The 23,948-nt window shown below is 44.7% G+C and overlaps 1 protein-coding gene across 2 annotated transcripts in view; it reads right to left on the bottom strand.

Annotated features, from left to right (window-relative positions):
* Nucleotides 1-23,215, bottom strand: part of FBXO25 (F-box protein 25) — a 39,563-nt gene extending 16,348 nt beyond the window's left edge. For both annotated transcript variants that reach the window (XM_068280376.1, XM_068280378.1), the window contains exons 1-6: nucleotides 23,129-23,215; nucleotides 12,147-12,272; nucleotides 10,770-10,870; nucleotides 8,447-8,496; nucleotides 6,455-6,547; nucleotides 668-761 (exon numbers count right to left, since the gene is read on the bottom strand). In XM_068280376.1, coding sequence (XP_068136477.1) covers nucleotides 668-761; nucleotides 6,455-6,547; nucleotides 8,447-8,496; nucleotides 10,770-10,870; nucleotides 12,147-12,265 — 457 coding nt within the window. In that variant the 5' untranslated portion in view covers nucleotides 12,266-12,272; nucleotides 23,129-23,215. The remainder of the gene's footprint in view (nucleotides 1-667; nucleotides 762-6,454; nucleotides 6,548-8,446; nucleotides 8,497-10,769; nucleotides 10,871-12,146; nucleotides 12,273-23,128) is intronic.
* Nucleotides 23,216-23,948: the final 733 nt, after the last annotated feature.

Genomic DNA, 23,948 nt, shown 5'->3' with positions numbered 1-23,948 from the left:
GCGCCCTCCGGCGGTTGACGAGATGAGCTCATCATTACCGCCAGGGAGGTTAAAGGACATTCATGGTGAAAATAAACTAATTAAATAAACAGTTGTATCTATCTTCCTTGTCCTAAAAATGACTAAGATATTGCGGTTTTATTTCAGATTTAAATTTCTATTGTTTTTGCTCAATGACATTAATTGAAGTATGCCAGAGCTAAAATCTATGAACCATTGACCCTTTTTATCTCTTTCCTGCTCTCAGAAGCAATTTTCTGCTAGGAAAGCGTTTTATAGTAATTTCTGAGTGAGGGTCACACTGTAGTCTGGCCCAGTCTTGACTCAGACAGGTACTGCCACTTACGTACCTGATGTTTAACTCTTTCACGCAAAGGGAAAAAAAAAAAAAAAAAAAAAAAAAAAAAAAAAGAAGAAGAAGGGAACACAGCATAGTTATTTATGTGCTAGGCACTGTACATAAGTCTATTTCATGTCATATATCACCTCTGGTATCCTTTAAATGAAGGAATATGGCAGCCCCCATATCCCTATTAAAGTGTACTTTAATATGACCTGATGCAACACTCCAGAGAGTCACAACACTACCCTGCTGACAAATTCCTGTCACCCAGAACACCTTCACATTCCTACTCATTATGCATTTAACACTATTAAATTACGGTACCTTTTTTCACAATTTTTTCCAAGATGTTGAAGTAATTCTTCTGAGCGGCCCCACTCAGTGACGTGAGCTGAGACTTGGCGATCAGCTGCAGCAGCTGGGAATGGAGGGAAATAGGTCAGGAAACAAGCAAAGCACTATCAGACATGAAGCAAAACAATCCCATCCCTTGATTATATCAGGCTGCGCTCACAGTCGGGCCTCGTGGAGGACAATATAAGCGCATTGCCAACGCAATGCAATTATATTGTAATGGTACATTCACAATGACACATTAGCAGTGTGGTGACAGAATGGGTTGGCATATTGCGATGCTTGCAGTGCGGTTCAGGATTAACCATTACAATGTACGCTAAAAGTTGCAGTGAAGCACACGTGTGCTGTCTGCTTCACTGTATGCATACCACAAAACATGCAATGAGACATTGCATTGCCCCGGTGTGAACCTAGCCAGCACACCAGATCTATGATTTCACATGTTAGCTCTGCTAGGTAACAGTAATGTTTGGGGGTAGTGAAAGGAAAAAGGCCCCGTTCACACTTACTGGGAGTAGGTTTTGAGTGCAGAGGGTTAATGATTGTTTGCATCTAAATATAGACCGCTTCCCTCAGCACCTGCTTTTCTGTCCCAGCAGGATGAGCAGAGAAGTGCAGGTACCCCGTGTTGCTTTATGACGAATGGCCACCTGCACTGTTCCCAAAACACCTGGCCTGAGCCATTTCCATCAAAATACGCTTAGCCCAATGCAGTGCATTATTGCACAAAGCCAGGGCTGGGCCGAGGCAAGAGAGGCTCCAGCCTCAGGGCACAGTGTAGGAGGGCGCGCACAACCTACTCAGCTATCATTCTCCTATTGTGTTTGAAGCAAAGAGAAATGAGAAATGGGGATGCATGGCAGCGACTGCAAGCCAGATACCTAGAGATTAAGGTGTTGGGGGCCCCTGGGGCACCTCTTAGTCCAATAGCAATCAGTGTGTGACGGCTGGAGTGGGATGGATGGAGGATGGATGGATGGATGGGGGGGGGGGGGGGGGGTGCACTTTGGTGTCTCAGCCTTGGATGCTGGAGGACATTCACAGCAAGGAATTTTGTTATATATAGTTTTCATAAAAAACAGGTACATGCTATTATATAGAGTGTTCAGAAGTGTGATTATTCAGTTAAAGCGGTATAAAACTCTGACATGAATATTTAATAAAAACAGGTTTTCCTACTTTTTATATGCCATACAGTTATATTTGCATCCAGTAAGAACAACAGCCGGAGCACCAACTCATGCAATTTGGGTTTAATGGCAGTCACATAGGCATACAGGCAATCCAGCAAAGGCGATAGGGAGAGAGAGATACCGGCCTTACAGCCGTTTCACGGCAACTGCCGCTTCCTCAGAGACCAGAAGTATCAAAAGTGCAACAGTAATGCATACATTTATATAGAACAAACATAAACACTTACCACTCCCCACTGTCTAAACGCCGCTATCGGTTCCCCGCCGCCAATAGTGCGGCCACGAACGCTTCCGGGGTACTCCCCGCCCCCTTCCGGGGTCGCTTACCGCACAGACCAATCGGCGCTCAGGAAGGTCAACCTATCCGGCGCTGCGCTGGAACAGATGCTGCGAGTGCGTCCCTGGTTACACTGTAACCAAGATAGCGTAGACAGTGGGGGCGTGGTTCTGTAAGAGAAAAACACAAGAAGAAACAGTTAAAATAAGCTTACTCAGACCAAATATCGCACAATTAAAACCATATTATACAGCAAAGTGCTATAGAAACATCCCACCAGCACATTAAAACTCATCACTCAATATTCATCTAGAAAGCAATGAAGCTCATTGCGTTCATTTAGTCCAGCCGCATAGCACGCATCTGTCAGAGATATGAGTCGTGCCTCCTCTCGTAAGAGCAATGGTTTACGATTTCCTCCTCTATGAGGGATAGGTACACTTTTTAGACCTGTAAATTTTAAACCCCCTGTCTTGCCTTCATGGCACTCTCTCATATGGGCTATCAGTCTACTGGCACCTATCCCTGTACGAACAGAATTCACATGTTGCTGAAAACTGGTAGCTAGCTGTTCCGTCTTGCCCACATAAAACCTCATACAGGGACATACAATTGCGTAAACCACATAGGTAGATCTACAATGCAGATAGTCTTTGATGACAATTTTAGTTCCCCCTAAATGGATTACCTTTCCAGGTAAAAACTGATCACAATGATTGCAGGTTCTGCATTTGTAGTTACCCTTGGGACGGTAATTTTGGAGCCAGTTTTCCTTTTTACATTGTCTCAACTCACTGGAGGTCACCATATCACCTATTGTACGTGCCCTTCTAAATGTAATGAGGGGCTTTTTCTCAGCAATATGACTTAAGGAGGGATCTAATTTCAGTACTGACCAATGCCTGAGGATGGTGCTTCGTATTCTTTCAGCCATTGGTGAATACTCAAACACCATTGCCACCCGATCTTGATTCTGGACCCTATCCTCATTTTTTGTTTTTCCTTGTTTTCCATATCAATTCACTGCGTTTCTTGTATTTAGCTTTCACATATGCCTTCCCCACTAATTCTTTAGGATATTGTTTCGCTAAGAACCGCATTCCCAGATCAAAACTCTTTTGCTCAAAATCAGAGTCCAAGCTATTATTCCTTTTTAATCGTAGAAATTGACCATATGGAATTCCATCTAAGGTGTGTTTGGGATGATAGCGGTTATACCGAAGGAGAGAGTTAGTGGCCGTATCTTTACGGTGACCTCTGGTCTGAATACTCTCTCCCTGGGTAAACAGCTGGAGGTCGAGAAATTCAACCATATCTCCCCCCCACACCCCAGTGAACTGCATATTGAAGGAATTGTTGTTGATGTACCTCACAAATTCATCAAACTGGGTCTGGTCGCCCTTCCAGACAATTAGACAGTCGTCCACAAATCTCATCCAACAGGCAATCGAGTCGCGGAAGGGATTGGTGTTACTCAGTTTTTGTAAAACACCCAGGGAGTCCTTTAACAGTGAAGGTACCTCTTCCAAAAACGGTTTCAAGGTGTAGTCCAAGAATTTGGACAATGGTTCTGTTAATGAGCCCCTTGCCGACACAATGGGTCGGCCTGGTGGCTGTAATAAGTCCTTGTGAATCTTTGGAAGAAAGTACCAGTCGGCAAGGGGCTCATTAACGGAACCATTGTCCAAATTCTTGGACCACTATCGATGTGGTAAGTTTATATACACGAATCCCACAGGAATTGGGGGTTAAAGTGATTAAAAACTTCTTACTACAACATGGAGAAGAGCAAGAATGGGTGGAGTTTAACAGTAAGTGCCTAAAGTTCATTCTTGAACATAATGCCTTTATGTTTGAAGAGAGGTGGTATAGACAGGCATCCGGTGTCGCGATGGGAACGGCTGTAGCACCAACCTTTGCTAATTTATTTTTGGCAAGGTGGGAGGAGCTATATATTTATTGCAACACCAATCCCTTCCGCGACTCGATTGCCTGTTGGATGAGATTTGTGGACGACTGTCTAATTGTCTGGAAGGGCGACCAGACCCAGTTTGATGAATTTGTGAGGTACATCAACAACAATTCCTTCAATATGCAGTTCACTGGGGTGTGGGGGGGGGAGATATGGTTGAATTTCTCGACCTCCAGCTGTTTACCCAGGGAGAGAGTATTCAGACCAGAGGTCACCGTAAAGATACGGCCACTAACTCTCTCCTTCGGTATAACAGCTATCATCCCAAACACACCTTAGATGGAATTCCATATGGTCAATTTCTACGATTAAAAAGGAATAATAGCTTGGACTCTGATTTTGAGCAAAAGAGTTTTGATCTGGGAATGCGGTTCTTAGCGAAACAATATCCTAAAGAATTAGTGGGGAAGGCATATGTGAAAGCTAAATACAAGAAACGTAGTGAATTGATATGGAAAACAAGGAAAACCAAAAATGAGGATAGGGTCCAGAATCAAGATCGGGTGGCAATGGTGTTTGAGTATTCACCAATGGCTGAAAGAATACGAAGCACCATCCTCAGGCATTGGTCAGTACTGAAATTAGATCCCTCCTTAAGTCATATTGCTGAGAAAAAGCCCCTCATTACATTTAGAAGGGCACGTATAATAGGTGATATGGTGACCTCCAGTGAGTTGAGACAATGTAAAAAGGAAAACTGGTTTCAAAATTACCGTCCCAAGGGTAACTACAAATGCAGAACCTGCAATCATTGTGATCAGTTTTTACCTGGAAAGGTGGTCCATTTAGGGGGAACTAAAATTGTCATCAAAGACTATCTGCATTGTAGATCTACCTATGTGGTTTACGCAATTGTATGTCCCTGTATGAGGTTTTATGTGGGCAAGACGGAACAACAGCTAGCTACCCGTTTTCAGCAACATGTAAATTCTGTTCGTACAGGGATAGGTGCCAGTAGACTGATAGCCCATATGAGAGAGTGCCATGAAGGCAAGACAGGGGGTTTAAAATTTACAGGTCTAAAAAGTGTACCTATCCCTCATAGAGGAGGAAATCGTAAACCATTGCTGTTACGAGAGGAGGCACGACTCATATCTCTGACAGATGCGTGCTATGTGGCTGGACTAAATGAACGCAATGAGCTTCATTGCTTTCTAGATGAATATTGAGTGATGAGTTTTAATGTGCTGGTGGGATGTTTCTATAGCACTTTGCTGTATAATATGGTTTTAATTGTGCGATATTTGGTCTGAGTAAGCTTATTTTAACTGTTTCTTTCTTCTTGTGTTTTTCTCTTACAGAACCACGCCCCCACTGTCTACGCTATCTTGGTTACAGTGTAACCAGGGACGCACTCGCAGCATCTGTTCCAGCGCAGCGCCGGATAGGTTGACCTTCCTGAGCGCCGATTGGTCTGTGCGGTAAGCGACCCCGGAAGGGGGCGGGGAATACCCCGGAAGCGTTCGTGGCCGCACTATTGGCGGCGGGGAACCGATAGGGGCGTTTAGACAGTGGGGAGTGGTAAGTGTTTATGTTTATTCTATATAAATGTATGCATTACTGTTGCACTTTTGATACTTCTGGTCTCTGAGGAAGCGGCAGTTGCCGTGAAACGGCTGTAAGGCCGGTATCTCTCTCTCCCTATCACCTTTGCTGGATTGCCTGTATGCCTATGTGACTGCCATTAAACCCAAATTGCATGAGTTGGTGCTCCGGCTGTTGTTCTTACTGGATGTTACATATGTGTGGAACGTGAGCACGACCATCAGTGGTAGGCTATCCATAGTGTCCGTCTGTTGGAAGCACCTGGTGCCCATCTATCTTTTATCTACCCCACTATAGTTATATTTGCTTTTGTGCATAAGTATTATTATTCATTTAGAAATTACAAATTCCCCAAGTACAATTTTTTGCTCTGAGAGCTGACATTGCATTTTATTCATAACTGGTGTATTCATATTGTAATATACCCAGAAATGCTTTCCGAGTAGCTGTCTGTGTTCTGGAGTGTCTGAATTGCCAGAGAATATTTACATTCCTCACTTGATACATATAAGTAAACACAAGATAATGTTATCTACAGTTGGGATGGGTCCAGCTTTCCCTGCAGGGAGCTTGTAAGTTCTGTGTTTAACTAGCTGATTGCTGTTCTAGTAAAAAAAAAAAAAAAAAAAAAAAAAAAAAAAAAAGTGGTAGTATATAATAGACTGTAAATATTTTAGAGCAAAGAAGAAATGCTGGGTTTTAGGCGCTACGTTAACTGCTAACATCCCATTTCTTTGTGCTATAGTTAATTCCTGAAACGGACTTACTCTGACAACATAGTTGAATCTTCGGATATCCTGAATTGCACTTGAGAAGTCTAAACGGTTAAATGCTTCACCCAGCGTACAATAGCCATGCCTCTGTCAGAGAATAAAGGCAAGTTAGAGATGATAAAAAAAAAAAAAAAAAAAAAAAAAAAAGCCTTTTTATTATAACAGTCCAAAACAAAAAAAGACCACAATAAAATTTTACAGCTACAATGAATATGCTGCTCCCTCTTGCACAATGTAAATCATAAGACTGTATTGTCTAATCAAACCATTGGATGCACGTGGACAGCATCAGAATTAGTCTTCAACATGAAGATGGATATAAAATGAGAGATTGTACTTTAAGGTTTTATCCAATGATCAGCAGCGCTTGCCTCCTTGACCTCCTGTCACATACTCCCTGTACAACACTGCTGGTAAAGTGGACCTGAACTCTTGCACAGGACACAAGGAAAAACAGAGAGCGAAATGTACCCTGAGAGAGACGAGCCTGTCTAATGCCCCCCTCATCTGTAGTTAATCACATGTGTAATTTGATCTCTCAGCTATGTCAGCACAGAAATTTGGCAGTCCTTGGCAGACAGCATATAAACACAGGAAGTTAACCCTTTTTCTGCTTCCATGAAAGCAGGAACAAGACACTACAGATTTATTTCATGAGTTCTGTAAGCTGTGACAAAGAAATGTTTTTCTTTAAAGGTTATAATGCTGTTTCTTATCTTTTAGAGCAGAGAGGTAGTTCTGAGTTCAGGTCTGCTTTCAAAAGCTCAATTTCTGCTCGGAAGTCCCACATAGCAGCTTTATAAACATCGAATTGCGCAGGAATCTTAGCAGATGGGCTGCAATCTCAAAAAGATGCCATAGGGGGCCATAGCAATATTCAGAGAGTCACTTGCTGTCGGGTGCAATATTTTATAAGATAACAGACTACTAAAACAAAAATATTTACCAAATACGGTACATTTGACATACTCTTCTACTCTACTATTTAAAGCCTCGTTCACATCATACACGCTTCTGTGCGCATTTGGAAGCACGTATGATGTGCTGAAACGCAGGAATGGCAGAAGGGCATAGACAGCCCTTCTACCGTTCACATCTACTGCGCTGCGCAGCAGTACCATGCGCTAGGAAGCGCTTGCGTACCGTTGCCTGCCTTTTGCCCGGAAGCGCAGAGCTGAACCCATCACTGTCAATGACTAGCTTGAGGCAATTCAGCAGAGCTAGAGTTCTCATAGATCCCCAAAACTATAAAATGTAATTTCTAGTTTCACTGCGTATAACTGTATCCTTGCATGTTTTTATAATAAAAGTAAAATGTAATTTATGTTCATAAAAAAGAACCCCCCCAACAATTATTTGTGGCGGAGTCTCAAATGCAGGTTTCAGAGTTGGTCAGCTGACTACTACACTGGGAGCGGAAGAGGTTACATAGTTGGGTGGCTGGGGGGAAATAATAATAATAATAATAATAATTTCCATCCATAGAGTTCTCACAGGCAGGAGTTCTGTAATCTTTTAACCTTGGCAGCTCTATAGTAGCCTTTTCTTTCTGTGGGAACACATCATGCAAACTCAGAAGCCACAAGATCTACAAGCTGCAGACTCAATACTTAGGGCGAATAGTTTGGGGTGAGGCTGTACAGACGCGTTGCTAGCCTATAGGCTAGCAAGGTGTTCTGTTGCTATGGATTTGGTGGATAACTATGACAGAGTGCATGACACACAACAGAGCAGACGGGGCAAGTAGAACAATGCCCTCAGCTCAGCCGGGACAATCAGCCTGACAGATTATTTGCAGTTGCTCTGAAGGCAATTTAATTCTGCTGTATACACACCAAGATTATTGGCAGAGGCGGCCCCTGACAGGGAATTATTTAGCGTGTGCACAAGACTTACAGCTTAATTGGTTCCCATGCTAAAGCCTGTTTTATACTTGTGTTACAGTCTTGTTGTGCATGAGGCAGAAACATGCATAAGTGTACTTACCTCTCGTGTACTTCCTTTCTGAACAAATATCCATTTTTCTCTATAGAAGTCTGGTGGAAAAGAAGAAACTGGTTACAAAAAAATACACACTTCTAATAATGTTGACAAATACAGCACAGGTATGAATGGGCCTTCAATATCTGGCACAAGTAAAGATGGTCTAGGACAGTGGTGGCTAACCTTGGCACTCCAGCTGTGACAAAACTACAAATCCCATCATGCCTCTGCCTCCCCGAGTTATGCTTAGAGCTGTCAGAGTATTGCTATGCCTCATGGGACTTGTAGTTCCACCACAGCTGGAGTGCCAAGGTTAGCCATCACTGGGCTAGGAGATGCATAGAGTTCCAGCTTGTATGCACATTGTACGCAGTGTGGAATTGAGCCAATCAAAACCAATGTTGCTTCAGTTCTAAAGGCTCATACACACATCAGACCATAGTCTTTGGAAAATGAAAGATCACAGACCAATCTTACCCCCTTCCATGTAGTATGAGAGCCAAACCCTACACAGTCTTTTCTATGGAGCTGAACTCCCCATCAGAAAAAAATCTTTGCAAGATGCTGCACACACAGATGCTGTACAGACACAAAAGATCAGTATCTGCAAAAGATCTGTTCCTGCCAAAAATCCATTCCTGCAAATTGCAATGATAGTCTATGAGATCTGCAGATCATCATACACACATGATTTAACTGACATTCATCTGTAGATCAAGCAATCATCCACAGATCTGAAAATCCATCCTGGTGGATCTGATCTGCAGATGAATGTCAGTTAAATCATGTGTGTATGATGATCTGCAGATCTCATAGACTATCATTGCAATTTGCAGGAACAGATTTTTGGCAGGAACAGATCTTTTGCAGATACTGATCTTTTGTGTCTGTACAGCATCTGTGTGTGCAGCATCTTGCAAAGATTTTTTTCTGATGTGGAGTTCAGCTCCATAGAAAAGACTGTGAAGGTATGGCTCTCATACTACATGAAGGGTGGTAAGATTGGTCTGTGATCTTTCATTTTCCAAAGACTATAGTCTGATGTGTGTATGAGCCTTAAGTTGCATGTGTGGAAGTTTCTGCATTTCATTGGTCCCTGAAAAGTAACTTTGCAGGTCTACATACACTCTTTCACCTGAATCTCCCATTTTTACATGAAAAAAATAAAAAATGAAACTACCTGTTTATGTCTGAGAGGAGGGCCGCGGCTGTGTGGCAATGGGCGTCAACTTACCCGAAGGTCCGCCTCTTCCTGTGGCGCTTCACTCTCCCCATGCTTCCCATTTCACAGCTGTGAAACTGGAAGCCCTGGGAGGATAGAGCGCCATGGCAATAGTTGGACCTAGGGGTAAAGTTAACTCTCACTGCCATCTTCTCAGATATTAGCGGGTACAATTTCACCTCTTGCAAAACAGTGCTAACACATCCTTAATTATGTACATCCGTACAGGTAATTGTGGTTAATAGCGGTCTGGTTGTTCACGACAGTAGAATTTTAAACGTCCGCATACAACGTCTGATGATATGCTGGCAACTATCTATACTGAGATAAACCGATACAGCACTGCACTAGCGTTATAACCAGGTGCTGTGCTATTGGTACCAAATATGGCAGTGACTGACAGGTGGTCCACAGGCAGGGTAGTTGTCTGGGTGCCGCTAGCCATTTTGTCACTCCAGGTGAGAAAACCTGCGGCGCTAACCTAACATAAGGTCCCCCCCACCCCCATGAAAATAATAATGTAGAAATGTTTCACCAGAAAATAATCGTAATGTGGGCAACATGTCACCAGAAAATAATGTGCACCTGTAAAAAAAAAAAAAAAAAACAAACAAACAAAAAAAAAACAACGCATTTGCTCACCTGCAGAACACTCTTCTCCCGCCGTGCAGCTTCCCAGATGTTCTTCACAACCCCCACACTGACACTGCAGAGGGGGGCTACAGGAAGATGGCACCTGAAGCCCTGTACTGGAGACACAAAGTCTCCAGTGCAGGGCTTCGGACGCCATCTTCCCGTAGCCCTGCTCTGCCTGCCGCAAGACTCCTGCAGGCTGAGGTGAGCTGCGGGGAGTGACGCTGCAAGCCATTTCACCACCTAGGGGGTCCCACAATCTAGCGGGGGGTGGGCACTGCCCCCCCCCCCCCCTTCATCATTAATACTGTGTGCCAGGCTTTCGTGTTAAAGTGCGATTTAAAACCAAGAAACGACTGTAGACAGACCTAAGCTGATGGCAAGCTTTTGCATTTGCATCATTTTGTTATTGAGTGGATTCATATTCTGTCAGAATGTGACCAAATGCATACATAATATTATAGTTCTTACATTGTGACTTTGCCGTGTTGTTGAATTGCTCCTTTTCTGTTTTATTAGCTGAAGCTGCACAATTGTCCGGTGCGTACGCTTCTTTATCATTTATATCCAACCTGTGGGAAGAGGTCAGAACACACCAGTGAATAAAATACAGGATGAAAAGGAAGACAATATCAGTTAATATTACAATAGCCTGGATGTATTAAATGTGTTATAATTTAAGTATTATATGTAGGCCTCAGTTATTTGAACTGAGTTAGTTGAAAGGCTTGATTTGCACAGGGTCTCTAAGCATAATTTCTCGGAGAGAAATTATGAAGACTTTTACCAGAAGCAGATTGTCCTCGTCCGAAGGACAGGGACACTATCTGTTCAAATGTACAGGCTTTCAGACTGCAAAGGGGAAAACAGAGGCCAATATTTAATAAACAGAACATTCCTGTATGTAGGGAAAAAGGGATCATAGAATATTAATCAAGTAGGTGGGTATTATGACACCACGAGGGGTCTGAGCCAATAGTAGGGTTTCGGGGATGGCTCAGATGAGGTCACAATTAACTCTTTCCTGGTCAGTATTAAGGTTCATGATGGGCCAAAGGAGCGCACTCTTACTTTCACGCTCTCTATCTACTGACTGGAACCCTAACTACTTTCCTTTATGTATGCAATCTGATATAATGTATGCTGTACATAGGTAGTCTAGATGTAACGTAGTATAGACAGAAAATGACCTGATTACCCTTCAGCAGGAAGGTAATCAAGAAGCTGTAATGCAAATGGACTTAAAGAAGAATCTGCTTGGCTAAGGTGTAACGAACTATATCTGTATATCTGTTAACTGCATAAACTCTATGGAACTTGCAAGATCCCTAAAAGAAGTTCTATCTCCTATGCTGCGTGCTGTGATGAGTCATGTTTGCAGCTCTTACTAATGAGTTGCTGGTGCCGGGAATGAAGGTGTGTTGCCGATAGAAACAGAGTTTCTTACAGTTTCTTACAAAATGTAGCCAAATTCCGGCAATCCTTAGAGAGACCCTCATTACTTACAAGGTGCTGCTCCTCTGGCCCCTAGGCCATACAGGATGCGCCAACTTCTACACGTACAGAAAGCATTTTATAGTTCCTGGTAGGGTTTCTTGCATGCTGAGAGATGTAGTCCCAGGATACCAGTACAGAGATGTTCTCATAACCAGACTACATCTCCCAGCATGCATTGCGCACTGCACGAGACTGCGGGGAAATAAAAAAAAAAAAGTTAGTAGATGCGGCCCATCTAAGAGAAGATGGCTCATCCCGTACAGGCGGGGGCCAGAGCAGCACCTCGTAAGTAGTGAGTGTTTCCACAAACCCCGTCCCCCAACAGCACACTGCATCTTTTGCAGAACTTACAGCTGAAGATTAATGTGGTTTCCCTCAGAGTCATCACAGAACTCATATCTTTTCCACCCATCTTCTGTCTTCATCCAGGTCCAGCCTGGAGAACGCCAGTCTTGTCCCAAAAACGGCATGACTGTCCTATGATCAGAGTAATACAGTTATTCCAGGTGATTTTCAAACAGCAAGATAAATTAGTATGGTCAACAAGTATTAATTCAGACCTGTCACCATATATAAAACACTGCTTGACAAAAATGATCAGTAGTTCCAGACATACAGGCAGCCAAGGTAATACTAGAGACTGTCAGTGAGACGCTACCAATTCTGAATAGCTGCAGACGTTGTTTATTATGGTATGTGCAAATGTATGCGGCTGTGCTTTGTTATAAAGAAGGTGTGTGTGCACTCATCCAATCTTAAATAATGAGTGGAGTCAGGTAATTGCTTTGTGCAGGGCAAGAGGTTTTTACACTGCTGGCAGCCCTATACTTTTTGGTCATGGGACTAGTTTTACCTAAGGCAGTGATCTGCAAACTTGGCTCTCCAGTTGTTAGGAACTACAAGTCCCACAATGCATTGCAGGAGTCTGACAGCCACAGTCATGATTCATAAAGGCAAATGCATCATGGGACTTGTAATTTCTTAACAGCTGGAGAGCCAAGTTTGCAGATCAATGTCCTAAAGGCTTTTCTCTGGAATAGCTGCAACAAATATGAAAATTGTGTGGGCAGTGGTACAGCTCCCCATTAACCTTTAGGGCTCTTTCACACTACAGGCAGCAGTCAAAGGCTAAAACGCTGCGTTTTGGCTGCAGGCGTTTTCAAGGCGTTTTAACGCCAATACATTACAATCAATTGTAATGAGAAACGCCGCGGTAGGCCCAGAAAAAGCGCCTGGGAGCGTTGAAACGCAACGCTCCAAAACGCGGTGTTTAGTGTGAATGGTAAAATGAAAGTCTATGGACTTTCTTTTACCTAGGAAAACGCCAACTTCGGCCGTGGCGTTAAAACGCTGAAAAAGCCCTCTGGTGTGAAAGGGCCCTTACTAGCCATGAAAAATCTGGGAGGATGAACTAGGGCTTTAATGTATAGGAGACTGTTAAGGTGGCCATACAATTTGGCGATTTTCCTGCATGATCGACCATTTGATTCAATCATTTTATAGAATGGAGTGTGTTCCAATATGTCTAATCAATGAAAAGCGGCCGATATGTCAAATCGACTAGCTTAGTCGATCGAGCAGGATGCGAGAATCACACAGGAAGTGGCTACTGTTCACAGATCATTTGATCGACTCGGAATTTACTTTTGCATTCAAAGCATGAAGACAACATCGGTCAGATTGATTAGTAAAAGTTAATCGCATAGGTGATAGCCTGTGTGGGCCACTAGTCAATCGATCATACTGAAGCCGATTCCTTAATAAAGTCAATCGCACCAGAATCGCAACATGCATGACTACCTTTAGGATCAGCTAACAGTAAACCAAAGCAACACGTTGCGTTGTGAGGAGAACCTGCGCATCTGTAGAGCGACTGACCATTTGAAACTTCTAAAGAGGGGAAGGGGGGGGGGGTGAAAGTCTCAGGCCAGAAACCCACTAAGAGCACTTTTCTGAGCGTTTTGTGATTTGAAAACTCTTGCTAATGTAATGCTATGGGTGTGATCCCACTTAAGCGACGTGATTTTATAAAAAAAATCCCCCATAGCATCGCATTAGCAAGAGCCTTTTCAAATCACTTGCGCTTAGAAAGCACTCTGAGTGCCCTTTTCCACTAGCAGTCGCTAGCGTTCACGCTAAACGCTAGCGATTGCTGAATCGAAAAGCTAAAAAAAAATTACCGGGCAATTTCCCGACGTTTGCGGCCGCGATTTTGCTATGCTATGCACTGCATAGCAAAATTGCAGCAAATATCGCTCCGCCGCGCGTTCGCGTTCCTGTAAAAAACGAATCGCGGTAGTGGAAATGACCTACCGCGATTCCTATGTTAAAAAGCAAACCGTAGCGATTGTAAAATCGCTAGCGGTTTGCGACTTTCCGATTCAGCCAACGCAAACGCGCTAGTGGAAAAGGGCCCCAAGTGTGTTTCTGGCCTCACTCAGGTTGTGTCCTTGGTTCAGGAGGCGCCAAAATGAAATAAAACTATTTAAAACCGGTTAAAAATTAAAGAGGTAAAAAAGGTAAACTTACCTCCTCTAGGGGAGAGGGGGGGAAAAAAAAAAAAAAAAAAAAAAACACCACACACACCTCAATGTGAGGTACCTTTATTGAGCCAAACAAAATAGAGACTGCAACACATTTCTCAGGAGTTGGTTTCTGCCCCTTCAAGGCTCGTTTCCACTATTGCGGTGCGGAATCGCCTGGATTCCACCGTTGATGAAATCGCATGCGGATGCAATTCCGCATGCGTTTTTGCCGCGATTTCACATAGGCGAGGGTATATGCGATTTTAACCATGTCACTGCCTGTGTGAATTTACATTGGTACCTATGCGAATTCGTGGCAAAAGACGCATGAAGAAAACGCATGCGATTTCCCTATTAAATACATTGTGTGCGATTCGTCTGCATTCCACACGCAGGCAAATTCTGCAGGGTGTTTGGTGCAGATTTTCTCCGCACAATAAAACGCTCCCGCAGACGCATAAAGGGAAACAGGCCCATTCACTTATATTGTCTATGCGAATCCGCATGCGGATTCGCGATAGTGGAAATAGGCCTCAGGCATATAGGAGAGTAAAACCTCAAATGAGCCTTAGTTGAGTCCTTTTTACCTCAGAAGGTGGATCATCTGATTTAAGTCTTTCAGTAACGACAGCACTGACCCTTATCCACATAGGTCATAACTAGCTGCTGCTGTTAAAATCATCTACAGTATGTAGTAAGCATACACCATGTAGCTCATATACATTTACACTGGAGAAGACAGTCTCAAAGTTTCCCCTAACAGGATGATTTAGTGTGTTACAAGCAAAGGAGAAAAAAGAAAAAAAAAAAAAAATGGATTACAATGTATCTGCAAAGAAAGTGTCAGCTGATTGATCTCCCAGCAGAAGTTGATCTCCTAGTCAGCGCTCTCAAGTCTGCGATGACTTAACATCCCTAGCGGTATTGACTGTTATACACGTCAATACAAAACATGCTGTCAACAGTATTGATGTGCATACACGTCAATACTCTCCTGCACTGTATATTAGACCCTTGCTTGGCACATTTTTTGCAAGTTACAGGAAAAAAAAAATGAAAATTGGACCACTTTTTGCACAGGAATCCCGGGGAAATTGAATGCCAGGGAGGTTAATATGGTCATACTGGTATGGTGCAAGGCTAACAACAAACAGATTGATCCTTGGTTAAACAACTGATAAGACTGTGTTAATATTTAATATGTTACAGTAGACTAATTATAGTAAACCTTTGGCCATTGTAAACTCAAGCCTCAGGTTCCAATCACGCAACCAGTATGAATATACAATGCATGACCAGTCTTTATACAGTAACCTTCAGTTATAGTAAAGTACTTGGCAAGGTCCTTTGAGATTTACTATATGGGGATTTTATTGTACTGCCAAATTTGCCAATTAACCTTCAAGAACGCCTAATGGAAAGGTTCATGCCGTCATGATATACTTCCTAAAAAAAACATAATATTGGCCAGGCTGCTGTGTTGATCATCCACCTTTGCACAGTTTATGAATAGCTAACTCACAATGGGTCAATTCACTCAGCATTATCACATTCGGTAATGCTGAAAACAGATGATTTTTCCGATCACCTTCTCAGATGCCAATTCACTAAACCTATTACCACACAGAAAATTAAAATTACTGACTAGTGAGGTAAATTACTGACTTGTGCGGTAAATGCCTCAAGAAACGTCAAGGATTTAACCAGTTCAGCCTATCTGGACGAGTAAGTTCGTCGAGATAGGCTCTGCCGCCGCCACATGGTGCGCGCGATCGGGCGCGCTCCCGCCGCTAGCCCCCCGATCAGTGAATGGGAATATAATTCACATTCACCGATCTAACTTCCCCGCAGAAAAAAAACGACGCTTTCTAATGAGAGAGTGCGGTATTTCTGGCCCCAGGAAGCGTATCCTTGTTCTTTTAGTTCCTGGATGCGAGATCGTTCACATCCAAGACTTTGACTGTGGCCATCTTGTGGCCAAATAGTAAACTGCACCCACATACATTTTTCAATAAACAATTATCTTATTTTACATTTTAAATTGGCTGTTTCCCTCCCACACCAAAAATTACTCACATACATTTTTTATTAAGGGGGAAAAAAATACAAACCCAACATAAATAGTTACCCAAGGGTCTTAACTTTTTAAATATGCACGTCAAGAGAGTATGTTGCTATAATATTTTAAATTATAAGCTTGTAAGTAGTGATGGACGCAAATTGAAAAAAATGCACCTTTATTTCTAAATAAAATATCGGCGCCATAAATTGTGATAGGGACATCATTTAAACGGTGTAATAACCGGGACAGATGGGCAAATAAAATACATGAGTTTTAATTACGGTAGCATATATTAATTTCAAACTATAATGGCCAAAACCTGAGAAATAATGAATTTTCTTCATTTCCTTTTTAATCTTACTGTTAAAATGGATTTAGAAAAAAATAATTCTTAGCAAAATGTACTACCCAAAGAAAGCCTAATTAGTGGCGGAAAAAGCAAGATATAGATCAATTCATTGTGATAAGTAGCAATAAAGTTATCGGCGAATGAATGGGAGGTGAACGTTGCTCGGATGCATGAGATTTTCAGCACTGTAGGCTGAAGTGGTTAAAGTAAACCTGAGACATTGCAAACAAAAGGATTTATACTTACCTGGGGCTTCCTCTAGCACCCTGTAGTGCAGTGTTCTCCCCAGGCTCTTTTAGCCAGGTGCTACACCTGGCTAATTTTGGTGAGCACACAGCGGTCATCGGCTCACCTCCTCATACTCCTATGCGGTAAGCAGAGTTGCACAGAGAAGCACCGGCCATGCATTCTCCCCCACCCAGCAACTTTTTCATGCCACCAGCTGGAACAAAATTCTGGGGAGAACACTTGTTTGTTAGCTCCCTACGTGTCGATCCAGTCCCATCCATTCTACCACTGTGGAGTCCACCAATCAGGAAGGTTGTGGACCACTGCACGTGCGTGGTCCCAGCTGCACACAACCCAATTGCACTCCTTAGCTGGAAATGTACATTGGAGTGGCGCAGAGGTGACGTCACTCGGCAGCCGGGTGGAGCCAGCGGCGGTACAACAGGTATTGGCCCTCGCTCAGTGAACTTGATCTGCATAACGGATCACTTGGACGGCGCCCGTTGGGGGCCAATATACACGCTAGATTACCAGCTGAGGTGGTTTTTAATCGGCCAACTTTAATTAAGCCTGTGTATGAGGCTTAAGGCCCCGTTCACACCTAAAATCGGAAGCCTCTAGCAATTGCCGCTAGCGTTTCGCAGGAGTGAATTTTTTCCACGATTAACGCAGCAAAAACAAACACTGGACACTAGCGTTTGGGAGCGATCGTGATTAGCGGTTCTAAACATACTAAATCGTGATTACTTAAACGCGGCATGTAACGCATTTGCGATTATCGCTAATCTGATAGCGGCAGTGAGAACACTGCCATAGCAAACCATGTGCTCAGCGGTTTTAAAAACCGCTACCGGTTTGCTGTGAGCGGGAATCACGCGATTCCTGCTCAGATGTGAACGGGGACTCCTAGAGTGTGTACTGCATAACGCACACATTAACGGTAAAGCATTATTTTCATTGACTGTATGCAACGCAATGCTCGCATAATGTGAAGTTTTTGTTTTTACAGGGAACACAACACAAAGCACACTATGAACTGATCCTTAAAAGTGTCGATCTGTGGCATCATCCTCCATTATTCCAAACGGAAATCTATGATAAAGAGACAGATTTTCTATTGAAGTGTCAGTTAAGTGCTAGTCTAGTTGAGGTGACCCATGATCGCTCCCAGGAATTTGGTTGCGGCAATTCATATGTAAGAAATAGGGAACACAGCAGGAAATACCAGAGCTGTGGAGTCGGGAAAAAATATATAATAATAACCCGACTCCGACTCCCCAGTTTATGAAACCACCGACTCCAACGCCAGGTACCCAAAATTGCTCCAATTCCTTGGCCTAATTTTTACAAAGGCTGTGGGTTTGGTTCAAAAACCATCCGATTTCTCAGTTTATTTAAACCATCGACTCCAACTCCTGGTACCCAAAATTGCTCTAACTCCTCAACTCCACAGCCCTGGGAAATACTATCCATGCCACTAACCAAATTAGGTTGGCACAAGTGGAGGCAGTAGTCAAAGCAAGTGCCGTGCCCAAAGGCTATGAAGAAGGGTCCTGGTGTGCAATTTTTGTGCAGGCGAGCTCTGTAAAACTTTAAAGGGAACCTGAAGCAAGTAAATTTATTTAAAATAAAACAACGTTAGCTGCAAATGAATATACATACAAACATACAAACCTCACTGTCAGTTCCTCTCAGAAGCCCACAATTTTTTTCTTACAGTGATCCCTTCCAGTTCTGACGATACTTTGTCAGAACTGAAATATACCAGTTGTGGTCAGTTACAACTGAATGTGCAAGGTATAGACCATGTTTCCCTATGGCTCAAGTGGGTGATATTACAGTTTAACAGTGGGCTGACCAGGAAGCTGTTATGGGGTAGTGATGGGAATTTCGGCTCTTCTTGGAGAATCGGCTCTTGTGAATCGGCTACCATTAAAGAGCCGGATCTTTCAGCTCTGAATCGGCTCTTCATTAAATATCCCTAGACACCACTCAGAATCGGATTAAAAGCCCCGCCCCCATCTCCATGACAACTCCAGACTGCTTCTCTGACTGGGGCAATCCCTCCTGCTACTGCTCTGCTCCACCCCATACACTCCTACAAGCTGCAAGAGGACTACATCTCCCAGCATGCCTCAGCGCCCTTTATTACACAGCAAATCAGAGCTGTGTGGGGCGGCTGAGGCATCGGCTCTTTCAGAACTGAGAACCGGCTCTTGTCGTTCGCAGCAAAGAGCCGGCTCTTAGAGCCGGCTCGTTCGCGAACGACCCATCACTATTATGGGGTAATGGCCATTTTTAAAATAGAAGACTGAGAATTCCATTGATCACAGTGAATAAACAGGATGCAGGAGAGGAGAAAGAGAATGAGTAGTAGCCTACACAAGAGTTAACCTGTGTATGGTTATTTTGACTTTTAATTTTCAGTTCAGCTTCTCTTTAAGGGTCCACAGATGAGGAGAGGAAACTCTACATCCTACTGGGGGAGGAGGAAACAACCGTGCAAATAGCTGCCCGATATACCACTGCCTGCCACCAACTGAGAGGAACATGATTCCACATGGACTGTATTCCCCCAATACCCCCTATGGACTGTATATCCCAGCCCCCCATATTGTCCCTTACATCCTCCACACAGGGGCGTAGCAATAGGGGTTGCAGAGGTAGCGACCGCATCAGGGCCCTTGGGCCAGAGGGGCCCCCGAAGGACCCTCCCTCGACTGCAGTATTAGCTCTCTATTGGTCCTGTGCTTATAATAATCACTTCTATAGATACTTTGAATAGTGGTAATCACTAACAAACTGTTTCCCATCCTTTTCTTGCACCTCTGACACTGTAGTTGCCCTTGGCAGGTTTTGGTTCGCCGTATTAATTATTATATATAGAGTGCTTGGGGGGCCCCATGTAAAACTTGCATCGGGGCCCACTGCTCCATAGCTACACCACTGCCTCCACATACCTATGGACTATAAACCCCAACCCCCTATATCCTTCCCTTATTCCCACAATCCCCCTCCCCATGTTAATGTTTTGGCAATGCTAAATGTATTTGGTCCTGCCAATAAAGCTTTTTTGGATTTTGTCTCAGTGCTGGAACAGAGGGTGATGAGGGAAGCCCCCCTAGGATCCAGAGGTAAGTATCTCAATTTTTGAGTTTTAAAAGTCACGAATTTACAATCTGGAGAAAAATGGAAATGATTCAGCGCAAGTCACTTTACTCCCCAGGCCCCATAGAAATGGATAAGCCACACAGGATCCCCTCAGTTGTCATCTGACTGATAGAAGGGATCAGGGGCGTAGGAATAGACCCTGCAGCCCCTGCAGTTGCAGGGGGGCCCCTAGCAAGTCAGGGGCCCGGAGGAGGAAAGGCTGTCACCACCGGCGTACCTACCGGGGATGCGACTCTCTCAGCCGCAGGGGGGCCCTGCCGCCCGGGGCTGCTCTGGGGCCCGCTCACTGTGCGTGGGGGGAGCGCTGCTCTGGACCCCCCAGCAAGGTGCTCAACTGGCCGCAGCGTCTAATAGACGCTGCGCCAGTTCAGTCCCCGCAGCCCCGCTCCAGCAGCCTGCATAGTCTCCGGCAGGCAGAGCAGGGCTACGGCAAGATGGCCGCCGAAGAAGCCCTACACTGGAGACTATGTGTCTCTAGTACAGGGCTTCGGCAGCCATCTTGCCGTAGCCCTGCACTCTGCCTGTCAGCGCGGGAGATGTGCTGCAGGAGGACTCGGGGAGCTGCGAGCCAGATGCCGGGAGAGGAGAAGACTTCTGTCAGGTAAGTGAATTGGTTTTTTTTCACAGGTGCATTTTTTTTTCTAGTGTCTGCTGCCCACATTGTGATTTTCAGGTGTCTGCTGCCCACATTGCGATTTTCTGGTGTCTGCTGCCCACATTGTGATTTTCAGGTGTCTGCTGCCCACATTGTGATTTTCAGGTGTCTGCTGCCCACATTGTGATTTTCAGGTGTCTGCTGCCCACATTGCGATTTTCTGGTCACTGCTGCCCACATTAGGATTTTCTGGTGACTGCTGCCCACATTACGATTTTCAGGTGTCTGCTGCCCACATTACGATTTTCTGGTGTCTGCTGCCCACATTGCGATTTTCAGGTGCCTGCTGCCCACATTGCGATTTTCTGGTAACTGCTGCCCACATTGCGATTTTCAGGTGTCTGCTGCCCACGTTACGATTTTCAGGTGTCTGCTGCCCACGTTACGATTTTCTGGTGACTGCTGCCCACATTACGATTTTCTGGTGACTGCTGCCCACATTGCGATTTTTAGGTGTCTGCTGCCCACATTACGATTTTCTGGTGACTGCTGCCCACATTGCGATTTTCAGGTGTCTGCTGCCCACATTACGATTTTCTGGTGACTGCTGCCCACATTACGATTTTCAGGTGTCTGCTGCCCACATTACGATTTTCTGGTGACTGCTGCCCACATTGCGATTTTCTGGTGTCTGCTGCTCACATTATGATTTTCTGGTGACTGCTGCCCACATTATGATTTTCTGGTGTCTGCTGCCCACATTACGATTTTCAGGTGTCTGCTGCCCACATTACGATTTTCTGGTCACTGCTGCCCACATTGCGATTTTCTGGTGACTGCTGCCCACATTACGATTTTCAGGTGTCTGCTGCCCACATTACGATTTTCAGGTGTCTGCTGCCCACATTACGATTTTCAGGTGTCTGCTGCCCACATTATGATTTTCTGGTGTCTGCTGCCCACATTGCGATTTTCTGGTGTCTGCTGCCCACATTACGATTTTCAGGTGTCTGCTGCCCACATTACGATTTTCTGGTCACTGCTGCCCGCCCACATTGCGATTTTCTGGTCACTGCTGCCCACATTGCGATTTTCAGGTGTCTGCTGCCCTCATTGTGATTTTCAGGTGTCTGCTGCCCACATTACGATTTTCAGGTGTCTGCTGCCCACATTGCGATTTTCAGGTGTCTGCTGCCCACATTGCGATTTTCTGGTGTATGCTGCCCACATTAGGATTTTCTGGTGACTGCTGCCCACATTGCGATTTTCTGGTGACTGCTGCCCACATTGCGATTTTCTGGTGACTGCTGCCCACATAAGGATTTTCTGGTGACTGCTGCCCACATTAGGATTTTCTGGTGTCTGCTGCCCACATTACGACATTCTGGTGACTGACTGCTGCCCACATTAGGATTTTCTGGTGACTGCTGCCCACATTACGATATTCTGGTGACTGCTGCCCACATTAGGATTTTCTGGTGACTGATGCCCACATTGCAATTTTCTGGTGACTGCTGCCCACATGGCGATTTTCTGGTGACTGCTGCCCACATTGCGATTTTCTGGCCCACATTACGATTTTCTGGTGAACACTGCCCACGTTACGATTGTCTGGTGAATGCTGTCCACGTTACGATTTTCTGGTGAACGCTGCCCACATTACGATTTTCTGGCCCACATTACGATTTTCTGGTGAACACTGCCCAAGTTACGATTGTCTGGTGAATGCTGTCCATGTTACAATTTTCTGGTGAACTCTGCCCACATTACGATTTTCTGTCCCACATTACGATATTTTGGTGAACGCTGCCCACATTACGATTGTCTGGTGAATGCTGCCCACGTTACAATTTTCTGGTGACTGCTGCTCACGTTACTATTTTCTGGTGACTGGTGCCCACATTACGATTTTCTGGTGAACTCTGCCCACATTATGATTTTCTAAAGGCCCACATTACGATTTTCTGGTGAACTCTGCCCACATTACGATTTTCTGGCCCACATTACGATTGTCTGGTAAAATGCTGCCCACTTTACAATTAATTTACAGTGAAACGCTGCCCCATTACGATTATTTGGCACCTATGGGGGGGGCCCCATCCAAATATTCGCAGGGGGGCCCAGTGATTTCTAGTTACGCCCCTGGAAGGGATTCGATGCAGCTTATCCAGTACTATAGAGCCCTGTAGCAAACAGCTGGACAGGTACTCCCCTCTATACTACTGGGGACCCCATATCCCCCCCTGACTCTTCCCCCTCCCCCTCCCTACCAGCCCAGACAGACACAATACATAACGCAGAGCTCCAGCTCCACAGCGCACTGGGTGCAGATCATCCCAAGTATCAGCCAGTGACCAGAGATCCCATTACAGAAGTGCCTGTCTGTGCGCCCTCCCGCCTCACCTGTACTCCCCCGCTCCGCTCGCTGCACACACAGATCAGCTACAGGATCGCCTGCGGAAGTCTCTCTTCCTCCTTACACCTATTATGCTAATGGCGCCGCTATCTCCGCCTACCCGCTCTGCCATTGGCTAGCAACCAGCATAGCCCCCTGCCTGTCCTGAAACACTGCGAAGCGCTGCGCGGATTGGCGGAGAGCTGCTGTCACGTGACTCTGACCACGTGTTTTTGTTTTGATTCTCTGGCCCCGAACAGCTGATGTGGCGCAGATGGGGGGGGGATCAGTGCGCAGCCGCCATGTTCTATTAGTACTAGCAGGAGCCGGTAGTTCAGAGCTCTTCCATGGAGAGAGCTGCTAATGAGTGCCTCTTGCATTGAGAGAGCAGGTGGTGATTCTACCTCTTCTGTAGCAGGGGTGCAGCTAAGGTTTTGGTGGCCCCAAGCAGTCCATAACTTGAGGCATCCCTCCATGAAAGAAGCAGCGCTGCTGCGAAAAATTGGGTAGCCACGGTTTATTTATTTTAAGTATTTGTATAGCGCTGACATATTACACAGCGGTGTACAGAGTATATTGTCTTGTCACTAACTGTCCCTCAATGGGGCTCACAATCTAGTCCCTACTACCATAGTCATATGTTTATATCATGTAGTGTATGTATCCTAGTCAAGGGCCAAGCCAATTAACTTATCTTTATGTTTTTGAGATGTGGGAGGAAACCATAGTTCCCAGAGGAAACCCACGCAGGCACAGGGAGAACATACAAGCTCTTGGCAGATGTTGATCTGGCTGGGATTCAAACCAGGGACCCATCACTGCAAAGTA

This window comes from Hyperolius riggenbachi, chromosome 4 (assembly GCF_040937935.1).
Source record: "Hyperolius riggenbachi isolate aHypRig1 chromosome 4, aHypRig1.pri, whole genome shotgun sequence".
Taxonomy (NCBI): domain Eukaryota; kingdom Metazoa; phylum Chordata; class Amphibia; order Anura; family Hyperoliidae; genus Hyperolius; species Hyperolius riggenbachi.
This window is presented reverse-complemented; position numbering and strand designations above follow the sequence as displayed.